The 25,472-nt window shown below is 45.1% G+C and overlaps 1 protein-coding gene across 7 annotated transcripts in view; it reads left to right on the top strand.

Annotated features, from left to right (window-relative positions):
- The window catches only part of vav2 (vav 2 guanine nucleotide exchange factor), a 118,835-nt gene extending 93,579 nt beyond the window's left edge, over nucleotides 1-25,256 (top strand). Inside the window, exons 5-30 of one of the 7 annotated variants that reach the window (XM_029837192.1) lie at nucleotides 2,084-2,189; nucleotides 2,346-2,360; nucleotides 3,092-3,190; nucleotides 3,942-4,010; nucleotides 4,296-4,396; nucleotides 10,344-10,443; nucleotides 11,261-11,356; nucleotides 13,351-13,419; nucleotides 13,579-13,665; nucleotides 14,332-14,417; nucleotides 14,504-14,636; nucleotides 15,010-15,024; nucleotides 15,309-15,418; nucleotides 15,504-15,605; nucleotides 16,774-16,862; nucleotides 17,229-17,242; nucleotides 17,375-17,393; nucleotides 17,651-17,778; nucleotides 18,234-18,305; nucleotides 18,760-18,821; nucleotides 19,221-19,337; nucleotides 19,794-19,881; nucleotides 19,984-20,107; nucleotides 22,206-22,295; nucleotides 22,488-22,642; nucleotides 23,304-25,256. In XM_029837192.1, coding sequence (XP_029693052.1) covers nucleotides 2,084-2,189; nucleotides 2,346-2,360; nucleotides 3,092-3,190; nucleotides 3,942-4,010; nucleotides 4,296-4,396; nucleotides 10,344-10,443; nucleotides 11,261-11,356; nucleotides 13,351-13,419; nucleotides 13,579-13,665; nucleotides 14,332-14,417; nucleotides 14,504-14,636; nucleotides 15,010-15,024; nucleotides 15,309-15,418; nucleotides 15,504-15,605; nucleotides 16,774-16,862; nucleotides 17,229-17,242; nucleotides 17,375-17,393; nucleotides 17,651-17,778; nucleotides 18,234-18,305; nucleotides 18,760-18,821; nucleotides 19,221-19,337; nucleotides 19,794-19,881; nucleotides 19,984-20,107; nucleotides 22,206-22,295; nucleotides 22,488-22,642; nucleotides 23,304-23,351 — 2,194 coding nt within the window. In that variant the 3' untranslated portion in view covers nucleotides 23,352-25,256. Of the gene's footprint in view, nucleotides 1-2,083; nucleotides 2,190-2,345; nucleotides 2,361-3,091; nucleotides 3,191-3,941; nucleotides 4,011-4,295; nucleotides 4,397-10,343; nucleotides 10,444-11,260; nucleotides 11,357-13,350; nucleotides 13,420-13,578; nucleotides 13,666-14,328; nucleotides 14,418-14,503; nucleotides 14,637-15,009; nucleotides 15,025-15,308; nucleotides 15,419-15,503; nucleotides 15,606-16,773; nucleotides 16,863-17,228; nucleotides 17,243-17,374; nucleotides 17,394-17,650; nucleotides 17,779-18,233; nucleotides 18,306-18,759; nucleotides 18,822-19,220; nucleotides 19,338-19,793; nucleotides 19,882-19,983; nucleotides 20,108-22,205; nucleotides 22,296-22,487; nucleotides 22,643-23,303 lie in introns of all 7 variants that reach the window. The other 6 variants (XM_029837191.1, XM_029837195.1, XM_029837194.1 and 3 more) reach the window with 6 other exon arrangements.
- The last annotated feature ends 216 nt before the right edge of the window (nucleotides 25,257-25,472 follow it).

Genomic DNA, 25,472 nt, shown 5'->3' with positions numbered 1-25,472 from the left:
GGAAGAATATGTTCTGTAGAACCACGTATCTATACTGTAAATGCAAGCAGGGTATCAGGCCAGTTGCGTGCAAATCCGCTGGACACCCTCTGGCCTATCGGGTGTAATCAGACAGAAAATCAGACCTAATTCATGAGAACTCAGGACTCTACTCCCACTCTCCAGCCTACTGATGCACCACGGTGCATATAAATGTCCAAGGACACACAAATGCACGCACACGCATGCATTTAAATATCTTATCAATGTTTTATTGTCAAAGCCCAAGAGATAAAGAGGCATAAACACTGAAGTTATGGTTTGACAGATTTACTGTTTACTGGGAAGAAGAATGCCCCCACTCACACACACACACACACACACACACACTTAATGCAACCTTCAGCAGCCTCAAACATAAATCGTAAGCGCGTACACAAGCCATGAAGTCTTAAGATCCCAAATTAACCTTCAACCTATTGAAATACATCAGATGACGTTGAAAGTTTTTAAATAAAAAAAAAACTTTTTCTACAATTTAAAAAGCCATCATTATTATCTGAATTATTATCTTTTGTGCGGTCTTTACCTGCACTAGCATTGAAAGTGAATGTCATTGCTGTCTCTAAATAAATAAATAAAAATAAGTGAAAAGCAAACAATGAAACTCGAAATATGCCCTTACCAGAGGGATCAGAAATATAGCCAAAAATACCATAAACATCCACTTTTCCTGGATGCATCGCAAAATAAATGTGTAAACTAGGTGGTGAGGAAGTTTTGTCTGATTCACTGAAATGATTTTACTTTAAACGGTCAATTAAGGTGATCATTTATGGCTCCACCAATTATACTCAAAGGATGAATTATGACATTCTCCTCATCTGGATCAATCAGGATGTTCCAATCAGGACGCTTTTCCTTCCAACCTGTTGCGCTCGGGTCACGTCCCTCTAACGAAGCAATTGATTGGTAACCATTGATTAGAAGCAATACAAATAACAAGAATTGACACGGTGCCCTGTGGGAAAGAGGAAAGGACTAAAATGTCACAATTGATCGATGCAATATTGCTTTGACATACTTTAATTAATGTCATTCAAGGATCAATGAGTACAGTTGGGGCAAGAAGCACAAATAGAAGTGCTTCTATATATACACCGCGGGAGGGGGCTAAATTCTCCTTGAACTATCTCTAGGATTTCTCAGCAGGTCGCCCTCGTATAATATTGTCTCCGAGGGATTAGAGAGAAATTAAGCTTTTTTTCTGACGACGCCGAGTTCAGAGAGGAGGTGCTGATGGGACAGGATGGGCTGGCCTTTGTCCTCCCACACAGGCTTCTCAGTATTCATCATGAGCTGCGGTAACTTAATGAAGAAAGAAGCAGCACCGTACTGGGAGTCAAACATGCCACCTCAATTAAAACTTCAAACGCTACCAGTGTGACGACGAAGCTGAATGTTTGATTTAGGCCGGTTTCTTTTTTTCCCTCTGAAACGGACCCTCCATCACCTCATAACCCTTTGTTGGTCATTAGGGTTCATTATGTGATCTAAATTAATCAGGGAGGACTTACAATATTCCAAGTCTTTGGATCTGTTGTGGAGAAATTCAAAAGCTTGTAATAACTTTGTCAGGTTTGTCTAAATGTAAACCCAGAAATTCAATATTTACTGGCACATGGGCTCCATCACAATCTGATCCCCCTCCACCAATAGTAATTGCTCTTCCAGAAGACGGAGAGAAACAGTGTGAGCACACACAGCTCACGTAATCTCCCGCAGAAAACTCTCCGCAGTAACTGTCTCTTCTCTGCTGGCTGCTTGCCTAATTAAAGGTCAGCTCGCTTGCTGGGTGCAAAAGCAGTATAAACACATTAAAAACGAATGCCACTCAATAACACCGGAGAGGTTTGTGGACGTCGGCCATTGTGCCTTCTTCTGTGAGCCAGCAATATCAGATAATGAGTTTCCTCTCATTTGATTGCTAGGTGCTTTCCATTTCTCATGCTTGAAAATAGGCTTATTAAAGTGTATTATCTGTCTATTAAGCTACAGAAGTACAGGTCATAACCTCATATTTGTGCGTGCGTTTGCTTCCCAGCGAGCACGACTTGGGTGAGGACGACATCTATGACTGTGTTCCATGCGAGGATGATGGAGATGACATCTACGAGGACATCATTAAGGTGGAAGTACGACAACCCATGGTGAGAGCTATCTTTGTGTTGTTTTTGTCCTCTTGTCTCTTATTGTATAGTGTTTAGAATGTGTCGTTTCACTACCACAATAGTGTTAAGCTGTCACATCGTGAGAAGGTGATGGTGTGTATTTACCTGTGCTGCTTTGCTTTCCCCACGCTGCAGATTAGATACATGCAGGTGAGTGATGCTGTGATTGTGACCCTCCCCCACACTGACAACCACCACCAGCCCCCTTCACTCCGTTTAAAACTAACTTCTAAAGTCCCGAGAGAAAGAGCCGACGGTTATGTCATTGACTGGGGGGGGAGATGGGGGTGGGGGTGGGGGGGAGACGGGGGGACCCATCTGCGCTCTGACTCAGGTCTCCGCACGGAGGCAGCTGTGACATCAGCGCGGTGATCAGGATAAACTGACATCAGCGAGAGTCCACCAGCTGCTTCATGGAAAAAATAAATAACAAACATGAGACGGACAAATAGCATCCTGCTGTCTTTGACCGCTGATGCTCATTACAGTAAATTAGGGCCTCATCTGGACCTCCAGTTCTCCACTGTTAACCCGTTTCTTTATCCATCTGCGTATAAGCAGCTCAGGATAAAGAAATGCAGGAAGCTTTTTTTCCAGTGGAAAATAGCTCATCTGCATTCTGCATTCACCGATTCCCAAAAACAGTCGCAGCATTCATATGCGGTATCTCTGAAACGGAGGCCCAGACTGATGACCCAGGAACAAATTTCAATTATTTTCACGAGTCGGCATCTCTAGTCACGTAGTCGCCCAGTTGAAGTCCGAACTAATTTCGGTTTATCTCGTCGGTGGCCAAGTTTCTCCAAAATGGAAAGTGATAGAATGAAACACTACAGTGATATAAACCAAATATTCCGCCTGCGTCTCTTTTCTTGTCATAGAAAATGGGCATGTCAGAGGATGACAAGAGAAACTGCTGCTTGGTTGAAATCCAAGAGACTGAGGCAAAGTACTACAAGACTTTAGAGGACATAGAGAAGGTAAGTGTTACCACAGGGGGGTGTTTTGTCTACACGCCAGCAACATGAGGTCAGATCAGCTGTTTCACTGTGAAAATGTCAAGCCATGGTATATGTAAAAGGGACTACAAAGGTCACCGGAGCTGATTGATTTGGTTATTACCGGCTGGATTCACCTCAGGAGACCCTGAGCCCCCCCGGGGATTAAGAGTCACACACCACATACATGATAGGATTATACAGGCGTGAACAAGTGAATTCCAAAATATCCCCTTAGTAGCAAGATTGTGGGGACAATTGCAATTGCATAATCCAGAAAACCACTTTTAAAGAACAGTGAAAGTCGTCACAATGCAGCAACGGTGCTGCGAACTCATCACTTTCCATCTTGACGGATTTTCAGTCGCGTTTGATGAAGCGCTACAAATCACCTGCTCTGCTAATTTCATTAAACAGAATGTGTGCCTTGTGTTTTCTGCTTGCTACCAACCCAAGGCTGAAGGAGATTAAATAACCTTGCTATGATCAGAGGACTCGTTAGACTTAATTGAGTTGGGGTTAATAAAGCCTGTCATCTGTGCATTGCTTCCTAGTTGATGTATTTGTTATTATGATGATAATGATGGAACGTGACAGCCATAAACCAATGTTAGTAAAAAGGAGGCGGCGTCCCCTTTGCTCAGAGAGCCGCTGTCTTCTAGGTCATTCAATTTAAGAATAAGTTACTACTCTGAAGCCAGTCACACAGTTGCTTCTCCTGTATGTTCTGTAGAATTACATGATCCCGCTGAAGCAGGTCTTGAGTCCACAGGACATGGAGGCCATCTTCGTCAACCTTGAGGTGAGGACACGGGGACAGCGTCTCTACAGTGACCTGCATGTGTTGCGCACGAACTGAAAAATTCAATATGCATGTGAAAGGATGTCACTGATATAATTAATATAATTAAAATTGAACATAGTTCCCTACAGAAGCTTCAGGAGATAAAACGAATGCATCGTTATGATCTTGTATTTCTGACCTGAAATCCCAAAACAGCGCTGTTTCAGCTCATTTGTAATTTAATCGTGGGTGGATCACACACGTGTGAGGGAGATTATAATGGCTTTATGATTTTTCACTCAGGATATTATCAAAGTCCACTTTGCCCTCCTGCGAGCAATCGATCTCAACATGGTCAGTGGAGGAAGCGGATTGGGGAAGATCTTCCTTGACTTCAAAGAGAGGTTGGTGCCAAGGCTCACATTGCTTTGAGTATATTGTTTTTGTTGTGATCAATTTGCTGTAGACGAGGTGTTAAAATCCGCGTTTTTCTGCCCTTCTAAATTCGAGAGTCGCGGAGTTAAACGTTCGCACATCAGCTGAGGATCCTGGGGATTAGGCCTCCAAGACTAAGTCGATTAACACAAAACAACAGCAAAAGCTGAGCGAGCAGGGAGCCAATTGTTCCACACTTGTGCAAAGCGATGAGAGGAAATCTGCCCCAGACTGCAGCTGCTGCTCACAGTAATGTCCCTGCAAAGCTGACTCTACTCTTAGATAATCACATCCTCTTTTCTGTCTTCTCAGCATCTGGTTGGAGTGCATGTTCTGATGGGCACACTTCCCCCCAACGTTTCACCTAAAGATCATAAATCCATTGATTAACACTAGCAATCATCGAGATAGTGTAAACTGTTATAAGTATATCTTATAAAAGGACTGTTTTCATCTGTTATATTCATCAAAACACAAGCCCCAGATATCTGCCTGCCTGTATTACAGGACAGAAAAATCATTTACCTGAAAACAAATCAAGGTTGAACAACAGAATCAAAAACATTGTTCATGTATAGAACACTGTAATTGTTTTACCAGTTTCAGTACCACTTCTTCTTTGTCACGGCCAACAAATCCCCTGTCGAGGGCGGATTTGTGTTGTGTGGGAAGTCACTAAATGCAGCAAACTGGTAAAACTGCTTATCGGCTAGCAGGACTCCCTCTTCATCGTTCCCAGCTCCCGAGCAACACGTGGATAATTGACATCCCTGCGAGCAGCGGTGATAGGGCTCCCTGTGGTGATGAGTGTGGTTCTTGCACGGGTGATGGTAATGATGATGATGGGTTCTGGCCCCAAACAGGAATCCATACGCCGCCGCAGATATCCTCTGAATGACAGAGCTATTACTGCCAGAACAGATCTCACACTTCACTGCGTGTGTACCTGTTCTTGCATACATAAATGCATATTATGCTCCTGTGCACAGTGCTCTGATCACACACACGCTTCCCCTCTTTCAGCTGAAACAGACAGACATTTCTTTGGACAACTCTGGGTTTACTTCAGTACCTTTTCCAGCTTTTTCATTAAAACCTAGAAAGCCAACACACTTGATTTGGCTGATAACATAAAAAAACGGATCCATAATATTTCTATATACATGAACATGCTTCTGCTGCACATCTGTCATTTTTTGTTTTTAAATCACAAGACAGTGTTGCAAATATGTTTTCCAACTAATCTGCACAGACGTCTGAATCCCACGCCTGGAATTGTAGAGTAGTCAAGGGACATGACATGAGGGATATTTCCGGCTTAAGTCCCACTTATCTACACAGACTTTCTGAGCACTTTGTAAAGTGCATCACAAAGGCACTAATAGGGTCAGGCTTCAGCACGGAACTCTTCTGAACCACAAAAGAGTTCCTGGTGAACCCGTCGTGTTTCAGCCTTCTCTCTCCGACGGACTTCCTCTCTATTCATAACCAAATTTGCAGATGACCTACCAATCTTTGTTAATATTTCCCCACTGTGACATTCTCCAAAATGGGCCGCAGGGTTATTTTAAGAAAACGGTTCATTAGATTTGCAGATTTTGTGCGTCACAGGCTTTGAGTGGCTCCATGTGATTGACACGTATACACTACCTGCCTCATTATTAGCCTGCGAGGCATCTTGAGTCTGCCTGGTCATAAACAACAGACACGGAGAATCTGGGCTGAAAGACCGTCGCTCTTATCGGGCTCTCCTGTGAATCCGGCTTGGCACAGTAAATTTGGCAACCTGGCTCATAAGTTGCTGTGACCTTTATTACAATGAGCGTGTATCTTCCTTTTTCAAACGTATGGACAAAAGACAAAATGCTTTTTTTCTTTGTTTGTGTGTCATCGATGTGAATGCCAGGCTGAAAATGTCACCCGTTCATCTAAGGTGCTTCCTAAACTGTCAGAACTGGACTCGATGGAATAGGAAGCTCTATAAACTAAACGGGCACGGGAGTACCTTCTTTCGATTTGTTCTCGTTTGTGACATTGTTAAACTCATTTCCGGCGTAATCTGACTTTCTGGCACCGTCGCAGTGCCTAATCATGGACTCGCTACGTGTTTCTTTATCGGAAGCCTTTGCTTCACGCTCTCCATTTGCCGCGCGCCTGTTATGTTGAGTGGAGGTGAGGGGGTCCCAATGCCACGTGTCAGAGAATATTAGCTTGCGCCACAGCCTGTCACTTCTGGTTTGCTTGGAGATTTCCTCACTTGGCTGCCTCGACTTGTTGAGCTCCACTAGTGTCGGGGTGAAAGCCCACGGCCCGCTTACTCAGAATTGCATTTTTTTTGTGAAATAACAGACATAACAGTGTCCTCAATAAGAAGAGGGCAATACAGCAATGTGATGTCATTGCGGAGAAGATAAACTGTTTTACTGTACGAAGAAACCCCAACCCGAGTGTCCTCACAGTCTCCTTGTCCTCTCTCTGCTCTAGGGTACAAATTATTTAAATAGCAGCAGCAAATTTGTTGCCCTGAAGGACAGATTATTGATTCCCACATTGTGAAAATCCTGATTTTGTTCTTGGCTTTGATAGAGAGCGCAAATGACACTGATCAGACTCAAGTTTCACATCAAAGGCTGCAATTCAACTCCTAAATATAAAACTTTAACCACATGTTGTATCGAATTATTCAGGAGGTTTACAGTCTTGTTAAACTTTGTCTGTCAGAAAATCTAAATATTAGGCCATAACACATATAATTATAGCTGATAAAAATATCATTAATATCTTTTTACTAGGTTTTTAGTTCTCTCTTCCTTTCATCTTCCATAAAAAACAACATAGGTCGAGTTTTATCCCCTGCAGTTACATAAATGAAAGATGACAGCTTGCTCAGGTGGACAGTGCTCTGAAGGTCATTGGTTCGATCCCGAGCCCCTGTTTACTGCACGTGGAAGTGTCCTTGAGCAAGATACTGAACAGCAGAATAGCTCCTGAAGCTGCATCTTCAGCATGTGAATGTGCGTGATTGGTTATTTCTCTTGTGTATGTGGCCCCATCTCTTACCGTGTGAATGTGAGCGTGGAACGGTGCACGCTTACTTGTAACGCTCCACTTTCCAGGGTCAGCGACTAAAAAAGTAGTTCACATTCCAAAGAAACTTGCCTACCAAGCTGCACGTATCCCAAGGACAAGGTTAACCCACGCTCCACAGCCCAGCCTCTGCTCTCTACAGCTGCCAAATCACTGGCTTCCCTCTACAACGATGACAGCTTTCATGCAACTCAATGTTCTCACTCTCCCAGGCTTCCATTATTCATAGCTCTCCCGTTCGATTTCTGCCCGATATCCCTCGTTTCTTTTGATGAACCCATTCACCGGACACCTTACCACCGTTCTAAAAACGCTTTTCACCAAAGACGTCTACTAAATCACCAGCAAACACAGCTTGAGCTGGGAAATTGATTTATTGACTCAAGCATGTGCAACTGCAGCAACACTAGAAGCTCCTCCTGGTGTTGGTGTTGGACACATTTTGCCAGTCCGTCGGAGATAATTAGTCTGGTTTTCTTCCAGTTTCTGACCGCACCAAAACAAACATTAAGCTGCTGAAAACAAGGCTGATGGGGGTGTTCAAAAGTAACCCGAATCTGATTTTTTTCAAATGTGACCAGCACAAGTCGCACTGGATGTGACATGTTTGCATCCAATTCAGGCCAAAAATGTGGGACTCAATCAGATTAGATTTTGTTGAAGGCCACCACGGAGCCTGAAGTGATGGATGGAGCTAGCCAGTGGAGAGATAAGGAAGGCTTAGACTCAATTAGTATTTGGGGTGTCACTTTGGTGCACGGCAATCTTATCGTAAACGCTCCTAATCCGCCTTTTATACAACACCCGCTCACACATTTTCCGGCTGTTGCCACAAACCGTAGAGTCTAGCATCATCGACTGCTGCCGTGTCTGCTTGAGTAAACAAGGGTTACGTCATCTGTCTAAACAAGTAATCTGAAAAACCAAACCAAAAGAGTCAGATTTGATCAATAACTCAAAATTGAGCATGAAGGCCTGCAGTGTGAACACAGCATAAATCAGTTTATTTGGATCTTCAGACAGAACAAAGCTGCTTCTTCCCTGTTCACATGCAGAAAACAGTTTCACACACATACACACACACACATACATACATACACAGACGCACACACACACATACAATGAAAAGGGAGCTTTAATTATATAAGTAAACACAATCGACACTAATCATTTCACACATTAATTCAGTTCCTAGGTTGTTGCTAAGAGAAAGACCAAGGCCTGGTAAACAGGGATGGGAATTCATTCAAACTACCCTTAAGCTGTTGTGTGAATATTTCAGATGGAACCTCACTAAGAAAGGCTGCCCATCTGTAAATATATGCATGACTCCAAGCTATCGCGGTTGTTGTTTCTGCGCTAGCACGTGCAGACTTCACTGTCGTCACACCACCCACTTGCATCATGACGCTCATTGGGGATAAAGGTTTATTTTGTCCACAGGCTTTTTTCTCCAGCTACCATTTAAATCTGCAATATGAAAGAACTGAAACCTGCCAGCTATGAAATCTTGCCTCTAAGGCAACCGCAGGACTTTAGTATTTGAAATGCTGAGATTTCCCTCAGAATGTTACAGCGTTTTCTTCCCTGTCTCAGGTCAACTTTGAAAAGACCTTCCTGTGACATTGGAATTGGACATTTTACTGTAAGATGGCTACCTCGTCGACCTCGTTCCGCTTTCTGTCTCAAAATTGATCAAGGGCCTATTAATCTTTATCACTTAGCCATCATGTAGGCCTGACAGCTGAGTGGAGCCGTCTCAGTGTGGATCATGCCCTATCCAGGGACTTGTTAGCCCAGTCCAGGTCTGAAGGATGGAGAGATGCTGTTACAATCCCTAATGATGTTGGTTTAGAGTTCCACTACTGGGGAACAAAGACAACCACAGTATCTCATAGATTTGAATTAGCTGCTTGGAATTACTATTATTCTTTCCTGGCTTAATTTTCCATCAACGGTGTCTGTTTGTAATAGAACTCTTCACTTTGCAAAATACTCAGTTGAATAATAGAATAACAGATAGATCTGTACTCTTGCCAGCGCCCTACATGGACTCACTCAGCGAGGAGGAGGAGGAGGAGTGCATGCCATATGTAACGTCCTCCTCCAGTCAAGATGACATTGAAAATCTTTTCAGCTGAACCCACAGATCTGTGTTGGAGACCCATTGTGATAGCTAATGAGCCATTTCACGTATCTTCACTGTTCAATATGAAGAGATTTTTTTTCTCACTTACTGATAAAAGGAGCTCTGCAAATTAGCTGAACTAAGACAATGTGTTTCATTATAGCTTATTGGCGAATGGATACCAGCCCTCCAAAGATTGCCTTGGGATTAGAACCCAGTCATTACTTATTCATGGTATTCACATGCACTTCTAATTATAATACATGTATTCACATATTAATTTATATTCCCCTATAGTGCCAAATAACTCTTTAGGCTGACCTCCCGTATTATGTTGACAGACTCGACATTACTGTCATCTACAGGGGAGCTGAGCTTCAGGCAGTCTTTTAGCAGTTTTAAAGCATGAAGATATATCGGTTCCATTTTGTTTTGAGTATTAAAGACCATCCCACAGGCCTTAAACAGGTTTCACAAGTATGTGCATGCTTTCAGAGAATGCTGTTTTATAAACCAAGTTAACGCTTCACATTCGTTAGATGTGTTCAGTAAGAGCGAGCCGGGGCTCCACCGCAGTTTTATGGTGTATCGCAATTGAATAAACCGCCCTCGCGGTTTCCTTTCAAGGCTTCGTATTTCGAGACATGCGCTGAGGAACTTCAGCGAGGTTAACACGTGCTCTCTGTCCTCTCCTCCACCAGACTGTTGATCTACGGTCAGTACTGCAGCCACATGGAGAACGCCCAGAAGACTCTGGATGAGTTAATAGCAACACGAGAGGACATCAAGATTAAAGTCGAGGTAACGGTTCCCGCTCACATGTAGCCTAGCGTGTTAACAGCTGCAGTGAGTATCCATCACTGGTTTTATAATAGCAGAATTAAGCAAATTGACTTCAGTAAATTTCTCTATGTCACGTCCACCCATCGAAATGAAATCAGAAAAGCAATCAATGTGATATATTCTGTCATCACAGTTGAACGTGACGAAACATTTCTAAACAAGTGAGTTTCTAGTTAATTTGGTCATTTAGGGCTCATTCTGCTGATGTTCTCTCAAGTCAATTTAAATTACTATATGTAGTTTAGAATTGAGTGATAGTCATCATAATGTGTTTGTTTGCCGCCAGACATCAGGATTTATGAGCTGTTATTGTGAAGATAATTAAATTGAGGATGAAGGCAAATGTTTTTAAGGGTAGGAAAGCAATATATGGCACAGGGAGCTCAGGGCAAAGAAATGAGAACATAAGTGTGATGAGAAACTTGGACTTAATCTCTGCTTGTTTCTGGGTGCTTTACTAAACAATCAACAATGTGTAGAAAAAAACAGTAGAAAAATCTAGAAATGTATTTATTAGTCAGAAGAATCTGCCGCTGTCAGCACGCTGTATAATTGCATCACAAATGGTGACACTGCTAGAGATTCATCTGGTCCCAAAAGAATGAACTGACCTCATTATGGCTAATGGAATACCCCGCAAATGTGTGGAAGCAATCAGAAACAAAGCACAATGAATTACTGGACCGTGAATGGGGGGGGCTTGTTTGGCCAGAAATGTGCGACGCTGCATTATGCGAGGTGTAATCGTTTCTGTGTCGCTCATGTTGTTCCACAGGAATGCACAATGAAGGTGCAGGAGGGGAAGTTCAAGTTGCAAGACCTTCTGGTGGTTCCCATGCAGAGAGTGCTGAAGTATCATCTGCTACTCAAGGCAAGAGCATGCAGCCCACTTAAACCCCCCTTTACAGCTCAGTCGCAGCAGGTACAGGAAGACAGGCCCATTATTATTGTTCCCTGTCCAGGTTTTCCAGTCACAGCAACAGGGGTTTAGATAACGAGCCTTCCAAACAGGGTAAACAATGCACGGTTCATACACAGTTATCCGCCACCTTTGCTTCGTTTCTAGTCATAGTAAATGCTTTATATGAATGTACTACCTCAGGGCTTTATTGGTGAGAGGGACAGCCTGTAACCAATCACAGGCATCAGCCCTGCCTGGGCCTCATAAAGACTGTGGAGTGTGGGCACTGTAATATTCCCCATGATTAATTGACTGCATCTCCATTATAAATGAGCGCCCGAGTTCATCACGCACTCCATAATGGACTCGCTCCAGAGGTGTGTTTTGCATCAGGTGACGTCGGCCGGCACAGGCCCCGCTGCGACCTCTCTCGGCTCGAATCGAACCCCAGCAGGAGCCCCAGCGAGGCGCCGAGGTCAAATCAAGCGTGGCGTAATCAGATTAAACGTCCCCCATTTCACCGCTTCCCACAGCTTTAGGGCGAAACGCTGCTCTCTGCCTGGAGGCCCGTCGCACTGACAAGTCCTGTTTCTGTGCGTTTGCATCCCGCCATGCTTACAGGCACATCTTGAGCTGATTTTCTGCAGCTCCTCCGCTTGGTGTGATTTCTCCGTCTTAAGCAATGTCGTTGACTTTAAATACTTTTTTCCCTCCATTTCTTTCATATCGTGTTGAGTTTATGGACCGAACGGTGTGTTCAGTGACCTCTTCCTCTTGTGCCAGAGCAGCAGGATCCGCAGAGTCAGCAGGTCACTGGGAAGAACACCTCATAACACACTACACGGCTGGGCTCTTCTTGCTAACGTCCACAAATATGGGCAATTTGTTTCAGGGTTCAGTCTTCATGTAAAATGTGAATTCTTGCATACGAAATGTTCCTTTTATAACGCTGATGGAGATAACGACTGTTAAAGCATCCTGGAGTCATTTATGACATTATCTGCTGCAGTTTGAATGAAATAATAAAGTTATGACCAATTAATTTTAGTTTAAAAGTGAAGGATAAACCCACCTTGTTCTAGGGGTTTTATATCCATTGTAATTTTACAAGCAGTGCACATAAAATATAGGAAGAGATTGCAAACCACATGGTCACATCTGCAGCTCATCTGGGTCGGGAGGAGATAAAACTGAGTAGTTTCTGGAAAGTTGTTGCTGTGATACAAAGAGTGTTTCCATCTGCTGATATCAGCACAGATTCGTTTTCATAATCAGTGATTAAAAACACTGACCTGAAGCTGTTTTTAATGGTTTCATCTACACAATCACTGCCAGAATTGCCTGCACAACCGAATAGGACTGACTCAGAACTCTTATAAATATCAGGTAATTTGTTATAATCAGGATTTCACTGGAAAAACACACTTTATATGCTCAGGATTGCTTTTTTTACACACAGTGAAACTCACAGTGCACTTTTATTAAAAATGTCTACATAATACCTATTCTTAGGGAAGCACAGGTGGCAAACAGATGTTCATTCAGAGGAACTGTTTTCATTTGTGATAGTGTTGCCTCGCATCAGCAAAAACCAGTCGATTATAAAACGTAATTGGTCCTGCAGTCTGCTTTTAGCACCTCTTTTATGCTTTTGAAAATTGGAGAGAATTGGAAACCACCATCAAAGAGATGATGGCGGCAAACGTCATGAAATAAAAGGTTCTGTGTAATGCCGGACGTGGCGGTAGAAGCCAAAATTCAATTCCAGCTGTGCGTGACAGCCCTGACTGAGCCTGTGCAGGTGCAAAGCACAGTTATTTTGTAGTCTATTGCCACATAATGTTCCATTGAGGTCATTAATGTTGCGCATAAGTTACCAGACGTAAATTCCATTCTCTATATGAAACTCAGTTTTCTTTGCGATGACAATAAGATGACGATACTGTATTTATCTTCCTCCACAGGAACTTTTGAGTCACTCCAATGACCGACCGGAGAGACAGCAGCTCAAAGAAGCTCTGGAGGCGATGCAGGTCTGTGCTGTAGGTTCCTCATGCGTGTGTGTGTGTGTGTGTGTAAATATGTATGCATGTAGTATGTAACAGGGTTTAAAGCTTGTTGGGAGCCGCTGTGGCCCGTAATGTGTCAAATGTCAGAGTTTAGTCGAGTGTGAAACGCGAGTTCTTCTTCAGGACCTGGCCATGTACATCAATGAAGTCAAGAGGGACAACGAGACTCTGAAGAAGATCAGCGAATTCCAAAGTTCAATCGAAAATCTTGTAAGTAGCAACTTTCCCAATCAATTTCAGCGACAGACGCGGGGTGTTCGCCACCCTGGTGCTCCGTTTTCAATTAGTCAGTATAAAAATAAACAGAGGGTTAAAAGTGATGAGAGGAGGAAGATTTCTGCCGCGATGACAGCGGCAGAAATAAACAGGGTTTCAAGCTATTTCTGGAAAGTTAGACAATGCTGCAAATGTCACAAAGGACTATTTTAAGTAAAAGCTGGGCGTATGTATATGCACGTCACACCGGCTCCTTTTATTTAGTCCACAATAGCTCAGTGGATTCAATGATAAATCCGTCTTTGCAGCTGCCGGTCTGTCAGTAACAGATTCGACTCAGTGGCATCAGAGAACTGACACGTATCTGAAAATAATCCTGTTTTCTGTCTGGCGGTGCATCGAGATGCCATGACGCCGCACTTAAGTCACACCCTAAAGAAATCATGAAAAAAGGCAGCAGTAGATGTTCACGATAAATGTTGGCTTGATAAAATATGCTGCATCTACTGCAGTCACAGTCGCCCTCCTGTGTTGCTGCCGCTGCGGGACTTTGTCGTTACCAATCTGAAGTTCAAGTCTGAATTATTCACGGCTTCTCATTAGAACTGAAAGTCAAACAGCGCTGGATTGACATTCTGCATGTCCTTGTCTCCTAAGCAGCAGGTGAGACTGGAGGAGTACGGACGACCAAAGATCGACGGGGAGCTGAAGGTGTGCTCGATCGTCAACCGAACCAAACAGGACAGGTGAAATTCCCAAACGAAGCAGCACTCTGATGCTAGTTGTGGCTCATTCGCCCCTATGAATGGCTAACACATGTATGTATCCGTAGGTACATATTCCTGTTTGATAAAGTGGTCATCGTCTGCAAGAGGAAAGGCTACAGCTATGAGCTCAAAGAGATTATCGAGCTGCAGTCCTATAAGATGTCGGACGACCCCATGAACAACAGAGACATGAAAAAGGTAAGAGCAGCTTTGGATCCAGAAGTGAAGCGATTGCACGGATTGATTTTGTTGGCCATGAGATCACCTGAAAAGTCTAGCAGAGCAGGTAATGAATCATCCCGTGTAATCACTGTCAATGTTGTCCTTGAGCTGAAGGATGTTGTTGATGGTCAGATATACAGTAGAAGCTAGAAATGATGCATTCAAGTACCCACCGTGAATTTTTGCCTGCCTGTTAGGATTCATGTAAAAGGCCACGCAGTGCATCGCGCCATCAGTCTAACACGGCTTTGTTGTGGTTTGGTTTGGAATCTGCATGTGTCGTGTCCATGCTTGCATGTGTAACCGGGTCTTTCTCTGGTCTCTTTCTTTTTTTTTGCATGCCTGCCAGTCGAGTGGAAAAATGGTAAGCTCAAGTGAACTCCTCCTTTCACTCTCTCATCGCGGTCCCTTTTTGGCAGTGGTGGTTCTGGACGTGGTGCCGGGGCTGCATGCGCACCGTCCAAGTCCGTGACTGTCCATCTGTCTCTTGATCATAATCATTAGGAGCAAATATTAGTTAAATACGGTCTCATTTCCAGTAAACAACTCCAGATATCCTTAATATTTTGACAAGCGTCTTGTGTTCACATCATTGCCATCTACATCCATTTCCCTGCCATCTGTTCCTCACCCATCCTCTCTCTCCAGTGGTCTTATGGCTTCTACCTGATCCAACTACAAGGGAAGCAGGGCTTCCAGTTCTTCTGTAAAACAGAGGAGACAAAGAGGAAATGGATGGAGCAGTTTGACATGGCCATGTGAGTACGGTTGCAGCCACTGTTGTCTTTAGATGCAGATGCGTTATGATTTAGTCAATAAACAGTCCTTATTATTGACATCCAGGTCCAACATCAAGCCCGAGAGAGCCACAGCCAATCAGCATAACTTCCAAATGCACACGTTTGAGAAAAACACCAACTGTCGAGCCTGCAAAATGCTCCTAAGGTAACTGCTCGTGCTTCCAGAATATTGTAATAACTTAAGGCATTTCTTTTGTCTGATGGACATTAAGGTTATTATGTTTCCTCTCCTTTTCTCATGTTATCCTGGTGTTTATTTAAACCCTGAAACTATTCCCCTTGTGCTTAGTGTCTATAACGGTGGGAACAGGTGCATTCTGGGATATCTAAGCTCAGACGTTGCTTCTAAATCAGAAAGGTCACCATTTACTGTTTTGCTGCTTTAAAAAACGACCTGTCCGGTGTGAATGGAGGCCCAGCAGGTCTTTTGATAAGCAGGATTGTGGAACGTGTTTGAAGTCTCTTAGTCACTTTTTGTGATACCGGCTCAGTAAAAGTCAAGTGGCTTATTGTATTAACGGCCAGGTCTCTCCGTTCCTTCTGCCACTAGACTGTATAGATGGTGGAGGAAAAGGCTGCAGAGATGAGAATGACTGTGCCTGAATATCTCTGGGAAATTAAAAACAACTGATTCCCTGGTATTAGAATTTAGAGGTGTGAAATGTAAACATTTACCAGGTGCTCCATTAAAGCATATTTAAGGGTGAGGCTTACTGGCGTGCTAGCACCACCCGCTGTATCTGAAAGCGCACCTCCTCCCATGTGTGCGTCCTGCCTGCTGGCGGCGGGGATAACCCACGCTGCTGGAAAACCCACTTTCAGCTCGATCCCATCCACAGGGCTCAACTGGGCTCTGGATATTGACCCGCGCTTTTCACGGCTTGGCTGACCTAAATTTACAGGCCAGAAACCGACGCTCTCGCTCTAAGCTAGCTGCTAATTACTGCTGCGGCCCCGGCAGATCCCAACATGATTTATGGCACTCAGCATTCATCGTGGCAGCGTGCAAGACATGCAGTGTTATGGTATTTGAAGCATATACAGGCCGGTAGTGCTGTTGTAAATAGATTGTTTTGTTTTTGTGCCTTTTTTTCGCCTTTTTTTAAGTTAGTAAGGTGTGAAAATGATGAACGAGCTTGTGTTGTATACAAGTGCAGACGTGCAGTAACAAGCAGCAAGTCTCTGCCTGCCGCCCTGGCACGGAGTTAATTCGTGTCTGGGGCACTTCCTGTTTGCATTGTTTAAGTGTGTGTGTGTGTGTGTGTGTGTGTGTGTGTGTGTGTGTGTGTGTGTGTGTCTCTCTCTCTTTGTAGGGGAATCTTCTATCAGGGCTACTACTGCTCTCGCTGTGGGACAGGAGCACACAAAGAATGTCTGGAGGTCATCACTATCTGTAAAATCAGTACGTCTGTCTTTGAATATTCTTGGAAAAAAGCTGATTCTTAATATTGTCTGTCGAGTTGTTGATATTAGGGAAATTTGACCACAATTTCATGCTGAATTGTTTTATTGTTGTTTATTGCTACACCTTTTAATCTACTGGGTATTTAACTAAAGCAACACAGATCTACTGCAGTGAGTGTGAAAGATGATGCTTCCTGACAAGAATAAAACAGGATATTGATTAAAAATGAAGGATTCATCGGGGCGATGCACTATTGGCTTCTTAAGGGATTTACATCCATGCCTATCATTTGTGTGTGGGCTATGAAATGAAAATCTTGATTAACTTCCTGTTCTTTTGTGATTCTGTCCTTCCTCCTTTCAGATCCTCATGATCTGGTGAGTATCGGCTCTATTAGTCAATCACTGCAGCACTCTTAACATCCCTTTGTTTTTTATTTTACTCTTTTCCTTTATAGAATTTTGCTTGTATAAGTACTTGATTACCAAGTTGTTGTTTACCTTTTACAGGAGCCGGGGTTATCATCGGGTAAGGACAAACCATAAATGTGTCATAAATGTAGATGAACATAAGCTGTCTGTTGTCCTGGAAACGTTTGCTGCAGGTTTTGGGCTGTTCTCTACTGCCATCTACTGGAACCATGGGAGAAGGACAGTTGTGCGATGCATTAAAATAAAAAGCAAAATCCATTAAAAGAGAGATTATACAGGGCCTACAGGCCTACTGCATACGTCTACCTAATGGAAAGGAAGTCCTCTTCTACTCGTTTTTGCTTGTGTGTTCAGGCCCCAAGATGGTGGCAGTGAGGAACTACCACGGCACACCGGCGCCTCCAGGGAAGACGCCGCTCTGTTTTCAGACGGGAGATTATATCGAGCTGCTGAAGGGAGATCCCGACACCACGTGGTGGGAGGTATTTCACATAAAACTGAAATATGTTTCGACGTTAATCCCGTTGCATTTGTCCACTCCAGAAAGCACTTTCCCCAAATCTGAAATCCACAAAGTCACAGTCTTTGAATCTGAGTGGAGTGTTCAGTGTCACTGAGCTGCGCTGTTAATCATGCGGGGTGGATGAGCAGAGGGGTTCTGGCACTTTTGGCAGTAGCTTTCAAACACTTCTGATTTAGAGGAACTCTCTGGAAACTATTATTTAGCCATTATTTCATCCCCAAATGGTGTAAAAGCTGCGGATCTCCCTCCCCTGTCAGCTTTGTTTCAGTCACCCCTTTCATCTTTTATAGAGTTTATTGTGTTTTTTCCCTGTCAGGAATGAACTTCTCTGTGTGTTACAGTCCTCTAACGCTTGCTTGCCTCAGCCTCAGCCTCGATGCAGTAATAATATTAAATCTTACCTTTGTCCTGCAGGGAAAGTTGATGCCAACGCAAAAGAGCGGCTTCTTCCCCAGTTCGTGTGTCAAACCTTATTTGGACCCAAAGGTAAGACGCCCATTTTCATCTCTAACAGTGAGTGCAGTCGGCAAAATCACATGCAGGGATGTGCTGATGTCAGGAGCTGGTTCTTCCAGCAGTAATTAAGCCTAACTAATTTATAATCTCATAGTACAGTTAGACTTGAGGCCATATTCAAGATCAGGATCAGCCCAAAGAAACAATAGTGGCTATAAGAATAAGAAAACGCCATTTCCATGTCCAGTACATCCCAGCTGGTGGCCCCAGTAGTAACCTCAGGGCTGGTCACTGTTCCTCACTGGCTGGGGGGTCCCTGCCTCATACACACCACCGGGGAACCCTTCGGGTTGTGTAACAGCAGCACTCTGGAGAGTGTCCCGTCCAACGAGCCTGGCCTGCTTCTTGTCTGAAGCGCCATGAAAGCTGCTTGTTTTCAGGTTTTCATCCGGAAATTATATTGTCATTTCCCTGTATTTGACAGCCATTCCAGTCATTATCCAGCCGGCAGTCCTCGAGGGAAGCGGACTACTACGGATACCCTTGGTAAGAACCTTGATTCCTGCACCTGCTGCATTAATCATTGATGTCTTCATCGCGTTGAAAAAGTTTCATCAAACCCATTAGTGACCTTTCTACACTGTTAACTTCGTGATTAGTTTCTACATCAGCACAGCAGAACATTCGCTTTGATACCATCATAATGGTTTCCTGGTCCAATTTTGGCAAAATATTTGCCCCACCAGGGGGCGCCCTAAAGCCACTACTGACTCCCAGACTCACATTATCTCATTCTAACCCAAACGTGACCCCCACTATTAGGTTAATGACTTCATGGATATTTGCCGATGATGAAGTCAAACACTCATCAAAGCCACTTCAGCGTTATTGGATTATATAACCTCGTATCCGAGGTCGCCGCATTAATCCGCCGCATCTCTGTAGGTTTGCAGGGAACATGGAGCGGCAGCAGGCGGACAACCTTTTAAAATCCCACAGCAGCGGGACCTACCTTATCAGAGAGAGGACAGCCGAGGCGGAACGCTTCGCCATCAGCATCAAGTTAGTGTTTTACATCCCAGTAGCGGGAGAGGGGAAGTCCTCGGGGGATGGCTTTTACTGACGTGGGATTTAAAGTTCTCATGGCATGCCCAGGCAGCCTTTACCTTGTATCTGTTAGCAGCGGTTAATCACTGCATAGTAATTGCTTCTTTAAAGTCTGTTTTGTATGCAGACGGCGAGGGGGGAATAATGTTCAGACTGAAGCTGTCAAATTTTGATGTCCTGGGAAAGAAATTATTTTATACGGCTTTTAGTCTTTAGGACAGGTGCAAAGAGGCTGCAGGGATGGAGCCAGCTGCTTAAAGTCAAACTGTATTGTGGATTAATACTTGTTGACAGCAGCCGCGGGAGCCCGCGGGTGGAAGCAACCAGACGTTCCTCAACAGAGGAATAAAGGGACTAACTATATCTCTGGGGACACTTTTGTTTCTCTTCCTGCTTGTTTTACACTTCCAGATTCAACGATGAAGTCAAACACATCAAGGTGATCGAGAAAGACAGCTGGATTCACATCACCGAGGCCAAGAAGTTCGAGAGCCTCTTGGTGAGTTGAACGGCGGCAAATACCCGCTGCCTCTGTGCCGGTCCCATCTAAACTATGTTGGGGGGGGGGTTGTCCTTTCCTCTTCCTCCACCGACCCAACAGGAGCTGGTGGAGTACTACCAGTCCCATTCACTCAAAGAGAGCTTCAAGCTGTTAGACACCACGTTGCGATACCCCTACAAGTCGAGAGAGCGTTCGTTAACTCGGGCCAGTACTCGCTCACCAGGTAAGCTGTGGGTGTGTTTCTGTTATCACCATAGCAACTTCCTCCTCTTCACTAAGCCTCAGTTTTTATCTTGTATTTTCTGTGGATGCTGTCCAGAATATTTTGCCTGTTGATCAATAGGTGAGGGGGGCTGTTAGCACTACGTGTCATCCAGCCCTCCCAGGTGAAGGCGATTCTTCTCCACGCCATTTATTTATTCATCATCGGGGGGGCAATGCCGCCGATGCGTTGTGGTTTGTTCAGATGCAGCTTTTGAAACCTCAATCATGCTTTCAGATGCTTTTAAGACCAAAAAGAAGCTTTTAGCCTGCCGATCCTCCCGACAAGCCAGACCTGTTCGACGCTCTAATTGAGCTGTCAAGGACATTAACATTTTACATGCTCGGTGAAGCCTGCCGCTCCGAGATGCCGCTCCCTTGGTTTCTTTGTCTTCCTCGGCATCGACTGGCCTCAGGGACATCCGCTCCAGGGAAGATCATCAGCAGTTTGGAAGGGTTTCAACTACCGAATAATAATCTCAGTTCCACTGTGGCTCGTTTGAATGTTGTCTTGTAACCGTTCGGACCAGACTAATGGTAGCCTCTATTAGAGCGCCGCTAATGTTAACACACACCTGAGTGCTCCAGACCAGTGAGCTGCTCTAATGTAAACACCCCCGCTGGCGATCGATTCAGCGGGGACTGATGATTAGCAACGGCCGGCTGAATCTTTGCCTTTCAAATCCTGAACACGTAACAAACACGTGCGCGCCTCTTCTCTATCTTCTAATCAAAACAAAAGTCCACTTTTTTTCCCCTTCTTTTATGGTTTGTACACAAGGAAATATTCCGGAGTTTTGAATGTAACTTTATTAATGTTGAATAAGAAGAGAATTCCAAGCGTTCCTCCCTCGGCGGATGTTGTGTCTACAAATGTGAGCGCTGAATGTGGCTCTTTGTGCAGCCTGTAATTTCTCTTTTAACCTCCTCATCTGCGCACGTGCAGATCGCTCTCGCCTTTGAAACTTCAAATATAGACGCACCACCGCCACGTTTTGTCCCGCTTTGGCTGTCGAGAATGCAGAGTTGTTTTTGCCATTGTGCTCAGCAAACCTTTAGTAAATCAGGCCTTTCATTTAAATTGCAGAATGGAACAGCGTTGGGGACATCTGGTCCCGTCTCGGGCTCCAGGCTCAGACTAGAAACCTTACTGTCAAAATTAGTCCTTAATGTGAAGTCATCCATTTGATTTAGACGGAGCTGCTGCTATTGGAACTTGAAATTTATTCAGTTAAAAAGAACCCATTAGGCAAAACCTGCATTATACACATACTTCCTGCCTATGGAAGACTGCAGATTCCCAAGGAGAGGCTGGAGGACACGGCCAGCCGAGGAGAAGCAGGGAAAAGTGGCTGACTGGCTAATTAGCACGGTGACTAATGGCACATTGTACGCCAACTCCTACTGTATATCTCCTCGCCTCCGTGAGTGATCGTGACAATACAAATTTGACTGGAGAGATTTTATAATGTGCAGTTTTGGCCTATAAATTTAATCCCTTGCTATCTTGGCAGTGGGTTTAACAAGAAGGGTAAAATAAATGAGGCTGCCTCACTCCCCGCGCCTCCGCGCCTCGCCAGCCGGCGAGTCTGTTAGAGAGCAGGACGCCCGGAGGGCCGCAGAGCTGGCGAGGAGGCGCGCGGCGCTGAGTGGACGGAGACGGAGAGGCAACGTGGAGGAATTTGTCAGCTGACGATGAGCTCTGCGGTCTAGCTGTCAAAGCTGGCAGCTCCGTCGGACCATTAGGCGTATGGCGGGCCGGGTTCGATCTCCACGGGAACGGAGCGGAGTCGTGTGGTGCTGCTGGTCGCGGCCACCTGCGGCTCCCTGGGCTCCTTCTGCACGTCCACACACATATCGAAGAACCGCTGGTCTTTGTTGTTGTTCAGTGGCTGTTACCGTGACGCCGAAGTGCTCGTTAAATCCACCGCCGGCGTGCGAGACGCACACGTAACACACACGCAACTCTCGTGGCTCTCAGTGGCCCTCCAGCTCCGCATGCTCTTTCCTCCTAACAGTTGTCCAACTCTTGTCCACTCGTCTTTCTCTTCTCCCCTCAGCAGCCACATGCGCCTCCTACAACTTCTCCTTCCTCAGTCCGCAGGGCCTCAACTTCTCCTCCTCTCAGAGCTCCGCTCCTTTTTGGTCAGGTACTCTCTTTTTTTTTCCTTCCGTCACCACTTTAATGAATGCAAACGCTTTATTTCTCACCTTTATTTCCTCTTCGCAATGACGAGGTTGTCCCGTTTCTATCGCCTCTCATTTGCTCCACGACACGTCCACTTCGCCACCGCCGAGAGCCCTGCAGCGGCGGAAAGGTCATATTGTTCCTTTTTCCCCAGTGTTCACGCCGCGGGTGGTCAGCACGGCGGTGGCCAGGTACAACTTTGCGGCGCGGGACATGAGAGAGCTGTCGCTGCGAGAAGGCGACATGGTCAGGATCTACAGCAAGATCGGCGGCGACCAGGGATGGTGGAAAGGAGAAGCCAACGGACGGGTGAGTGTCTCCTGACTGTTACCGCCGCCGACAGGCGCCGTGTTCGTCCGTGCCGTCAGCTTTAAAAGCTCCTCTGATTTAATCCGGGCGCCCCAGTAACTCAGCCCAACGCCGCAAATTGAACCATTTAGCCACGTGGCAGGACGGCGGCGGAGTGTCAAATCTAGGGGGACAGTTCTGAAACATCCTTATGTCACTTTGGGTTTTAGTGTCAGCTTTTAAAACTGGCCCCTTTCCCAGCCGCAGGGCCTCCACTGCTCAGGTGCTGTTAGCTAAGAGTAAAATCCACAGCAACAGGAGCAGTAAGGTTCCAGCTACTGACCAGGTGAGGCACCTGGGATGAACTGGAGTAAAAGGTTTATTTTACAAAAACAAAAAACCTTGAGCTCCCCAAGCAGAGCCGCTCAGCCCTCGTTATTCTGCCCCCTGAGCCGCTTCCTCAGAGCGAGCCCGCAGGCCTGGGCATCATTATGGGCTGCCCACTTCAGTGTCGAATGGCAGCCTCCACAGGGCGCGCTGCTGCCTCCTGCTGGTGTGGAGGCAGCAGCGACGCTTTTAAGGGTCAGGCAGAGCCCAGGACGCCACACATCAGTCGCCGAGCATTTGTTTCTTTGGTGTTTTATTCATCAGTCGGATGATTCTGGTCATCTCCTGTCCTCAGATCGGATGGTTTCCTTCGACCTACGTGGACGAAGAAGGCGTGCAGTAAGGGACGAGCTTTGTCCCTTTGGATCAGGAACCCTCTTCGATCTACTGTTCTCGCAGAACTTGGAGATCTCCTGGAAAATAACAACACAGAAAGAAAAACAACACTTTTTCTCTGGATACACATTTTTCAGCAATTGTTTCTACTGTTTCTGTGGTTCTATTTTTATTTTTTTTTGGAGAACATCCTGTTGCATTTCTGTGCAGGAACAGGAACAAAGGCTGTCCGTCCGTCCGTCTGTCTGTCCGTCGGCAGAGGCTTTATTAAACCGAGGACGCAGCAGAGACACCGTGGACCACTTTGCATCGAGGACGGCTCCTCTTTGTCGCCAATCTATGTGAAGTGAAATATTTGTACAGTACAGATAATTTATTGAATAGAGATTATTATCATGACTCGTGGTTGCTATGGGAGGTGGATTTCGGCTTCAGCGGCGCCAAGGACCCACACCAGAAAGAGAATAAATTAAAAAAAACAAAAAAAAAACCCAAAACACAGCAGAAACAGATGGATCATTTTTTAATGTTGAGAGATTTTGCCTTAGTTGTCATGGTGATGCCTTGTGGGCTGACACCAGTGGAGGGAATCGACTTTCAGACTTGTTTTACTTCTCCATGTATGTATGTGCAGCCCACACACACACACACACACACACACACAGACCAATGTACAGTATGGTGCCTTTGAAGAATGGTCGCTTACTGAACCTCAGCAACAGCCAGTAAAGAACATCACCATCCCAAAAAAAGACGGTCAGTCCACGCCGGAGGACTTCACTGAAGGAGGGGAAGTGGGGGGGGGGGTTATGTAACCAAGTGAGGATGACTCACCTCCTGAGTCCCAGTCCAATACGGTGAAGCATTTAATATCTCTATCAAAAATGGCTGCTGGGCGGATGAACGGACGCAGTCGGGGGCGGTTTGATAGCCAACAACGATCACGCTACACAGGTCACGGCGTTCCCGGTGCTACACGCTGATGGATGCAATCATTCGAAAGGCTAACGTCGATGCTTCCGCCTGACCCGTTGACGCGCCCAAATGTCGCCGTCCTGCATCGGCTGCCCGCTTGTCCTGGTTTTCTTGGAACTGGATCTTTGTTATTTTCCCTTTGCGATGATTTGAAGCCAAATACAGCCATGTTTTAATGCCTGCATGGATTTGGATCGTTTTCCAGCCTTATTTTAGCGGACGATTGGGTGACTTTTGCTTTTTCCTCCCCTCTGTTGAGTGTCCATTCGTGACTGATGTGGAATCCGCTTGGTGCTGTGCAGACCGACGACATGACTCCAGCGCTCATGTCGGGCTACGGTGATCAGTGTTCTCTTTACTTCCAGGGAGTCTGCAGGGCCATAAATATACCAAAACATCCACAGCACAGGGAGGAGGTCCATCTGACCCGGATGTCGAAGGCCTCTGCCTCGGGCCCTGCTGTGCCGCGTTTGCTCATATTTCATATAAATAGAATATGAAATTACACACAACACCGAATGAATGCTTGTAACAACGGCCCAGAGCTTCTCACACCCACCTACGTGTTTCTTTTCGGTTGAATGTTTCATAATAATACACCAAAATCAAGCAAATCTTTCCGAAGGGCCGGATTTAATCCGTTTTCTTGAACCTTCGAACGTCTCCTTGAGAAGTAAAAACGCAAACACTGAGCACGTTGCAGCTCCGACGTCCTGCTGCTGCGTAGCACGGTGGTGGTGGGGGGGCTCTCTGTGAGTCGCTGTATATGTAGTGAAAATTGAAAAAAAAGAAATAAACCATTGCATGTGGCTATTGATATTTCAACACCTGTCAATACATCCTTGAAACGTGTACTTAATCGTGTACATTTCTTTGAATGGTTGAGTATTTCCAAATGAGGTCTATCATGAAATAAATATTTCTCTTTTGGTTAAAATGCGAGTCAGAATCATTCGTGACGCTGGATTCTTTTTTACATGTTTGATTACAAGCGTACAGGGAACAGCTCGATAGTGTTACGACTAGCCGTGATTTATTATCGAGGCAGTTGTATATTATTCAGATATTTTGATTGTCGACTGTCTTGTCTGAAATTTGGACTATTTTTCCAGAGATATATTGTCCTCTTAGGCAGACGCCCCTTCTCGGGTTT

This window comes from Takifugu rubripes, chromosome 6, assembly GCF_901000725.2.
Source record: "Takifugu rubripes chromosome 6, fTakRub1.2, whole genome shotgun sequence".
Lineage (NCBI taxonomy): Eukaryota > Metazoa > Chordata > Actinopteri > Tetraodontiformes > Tetraodontidae > Takifugu > Takifugu rubripes.
This window is presented reverse-complemented; position numbering and strand designations above follow the sequence as displayed.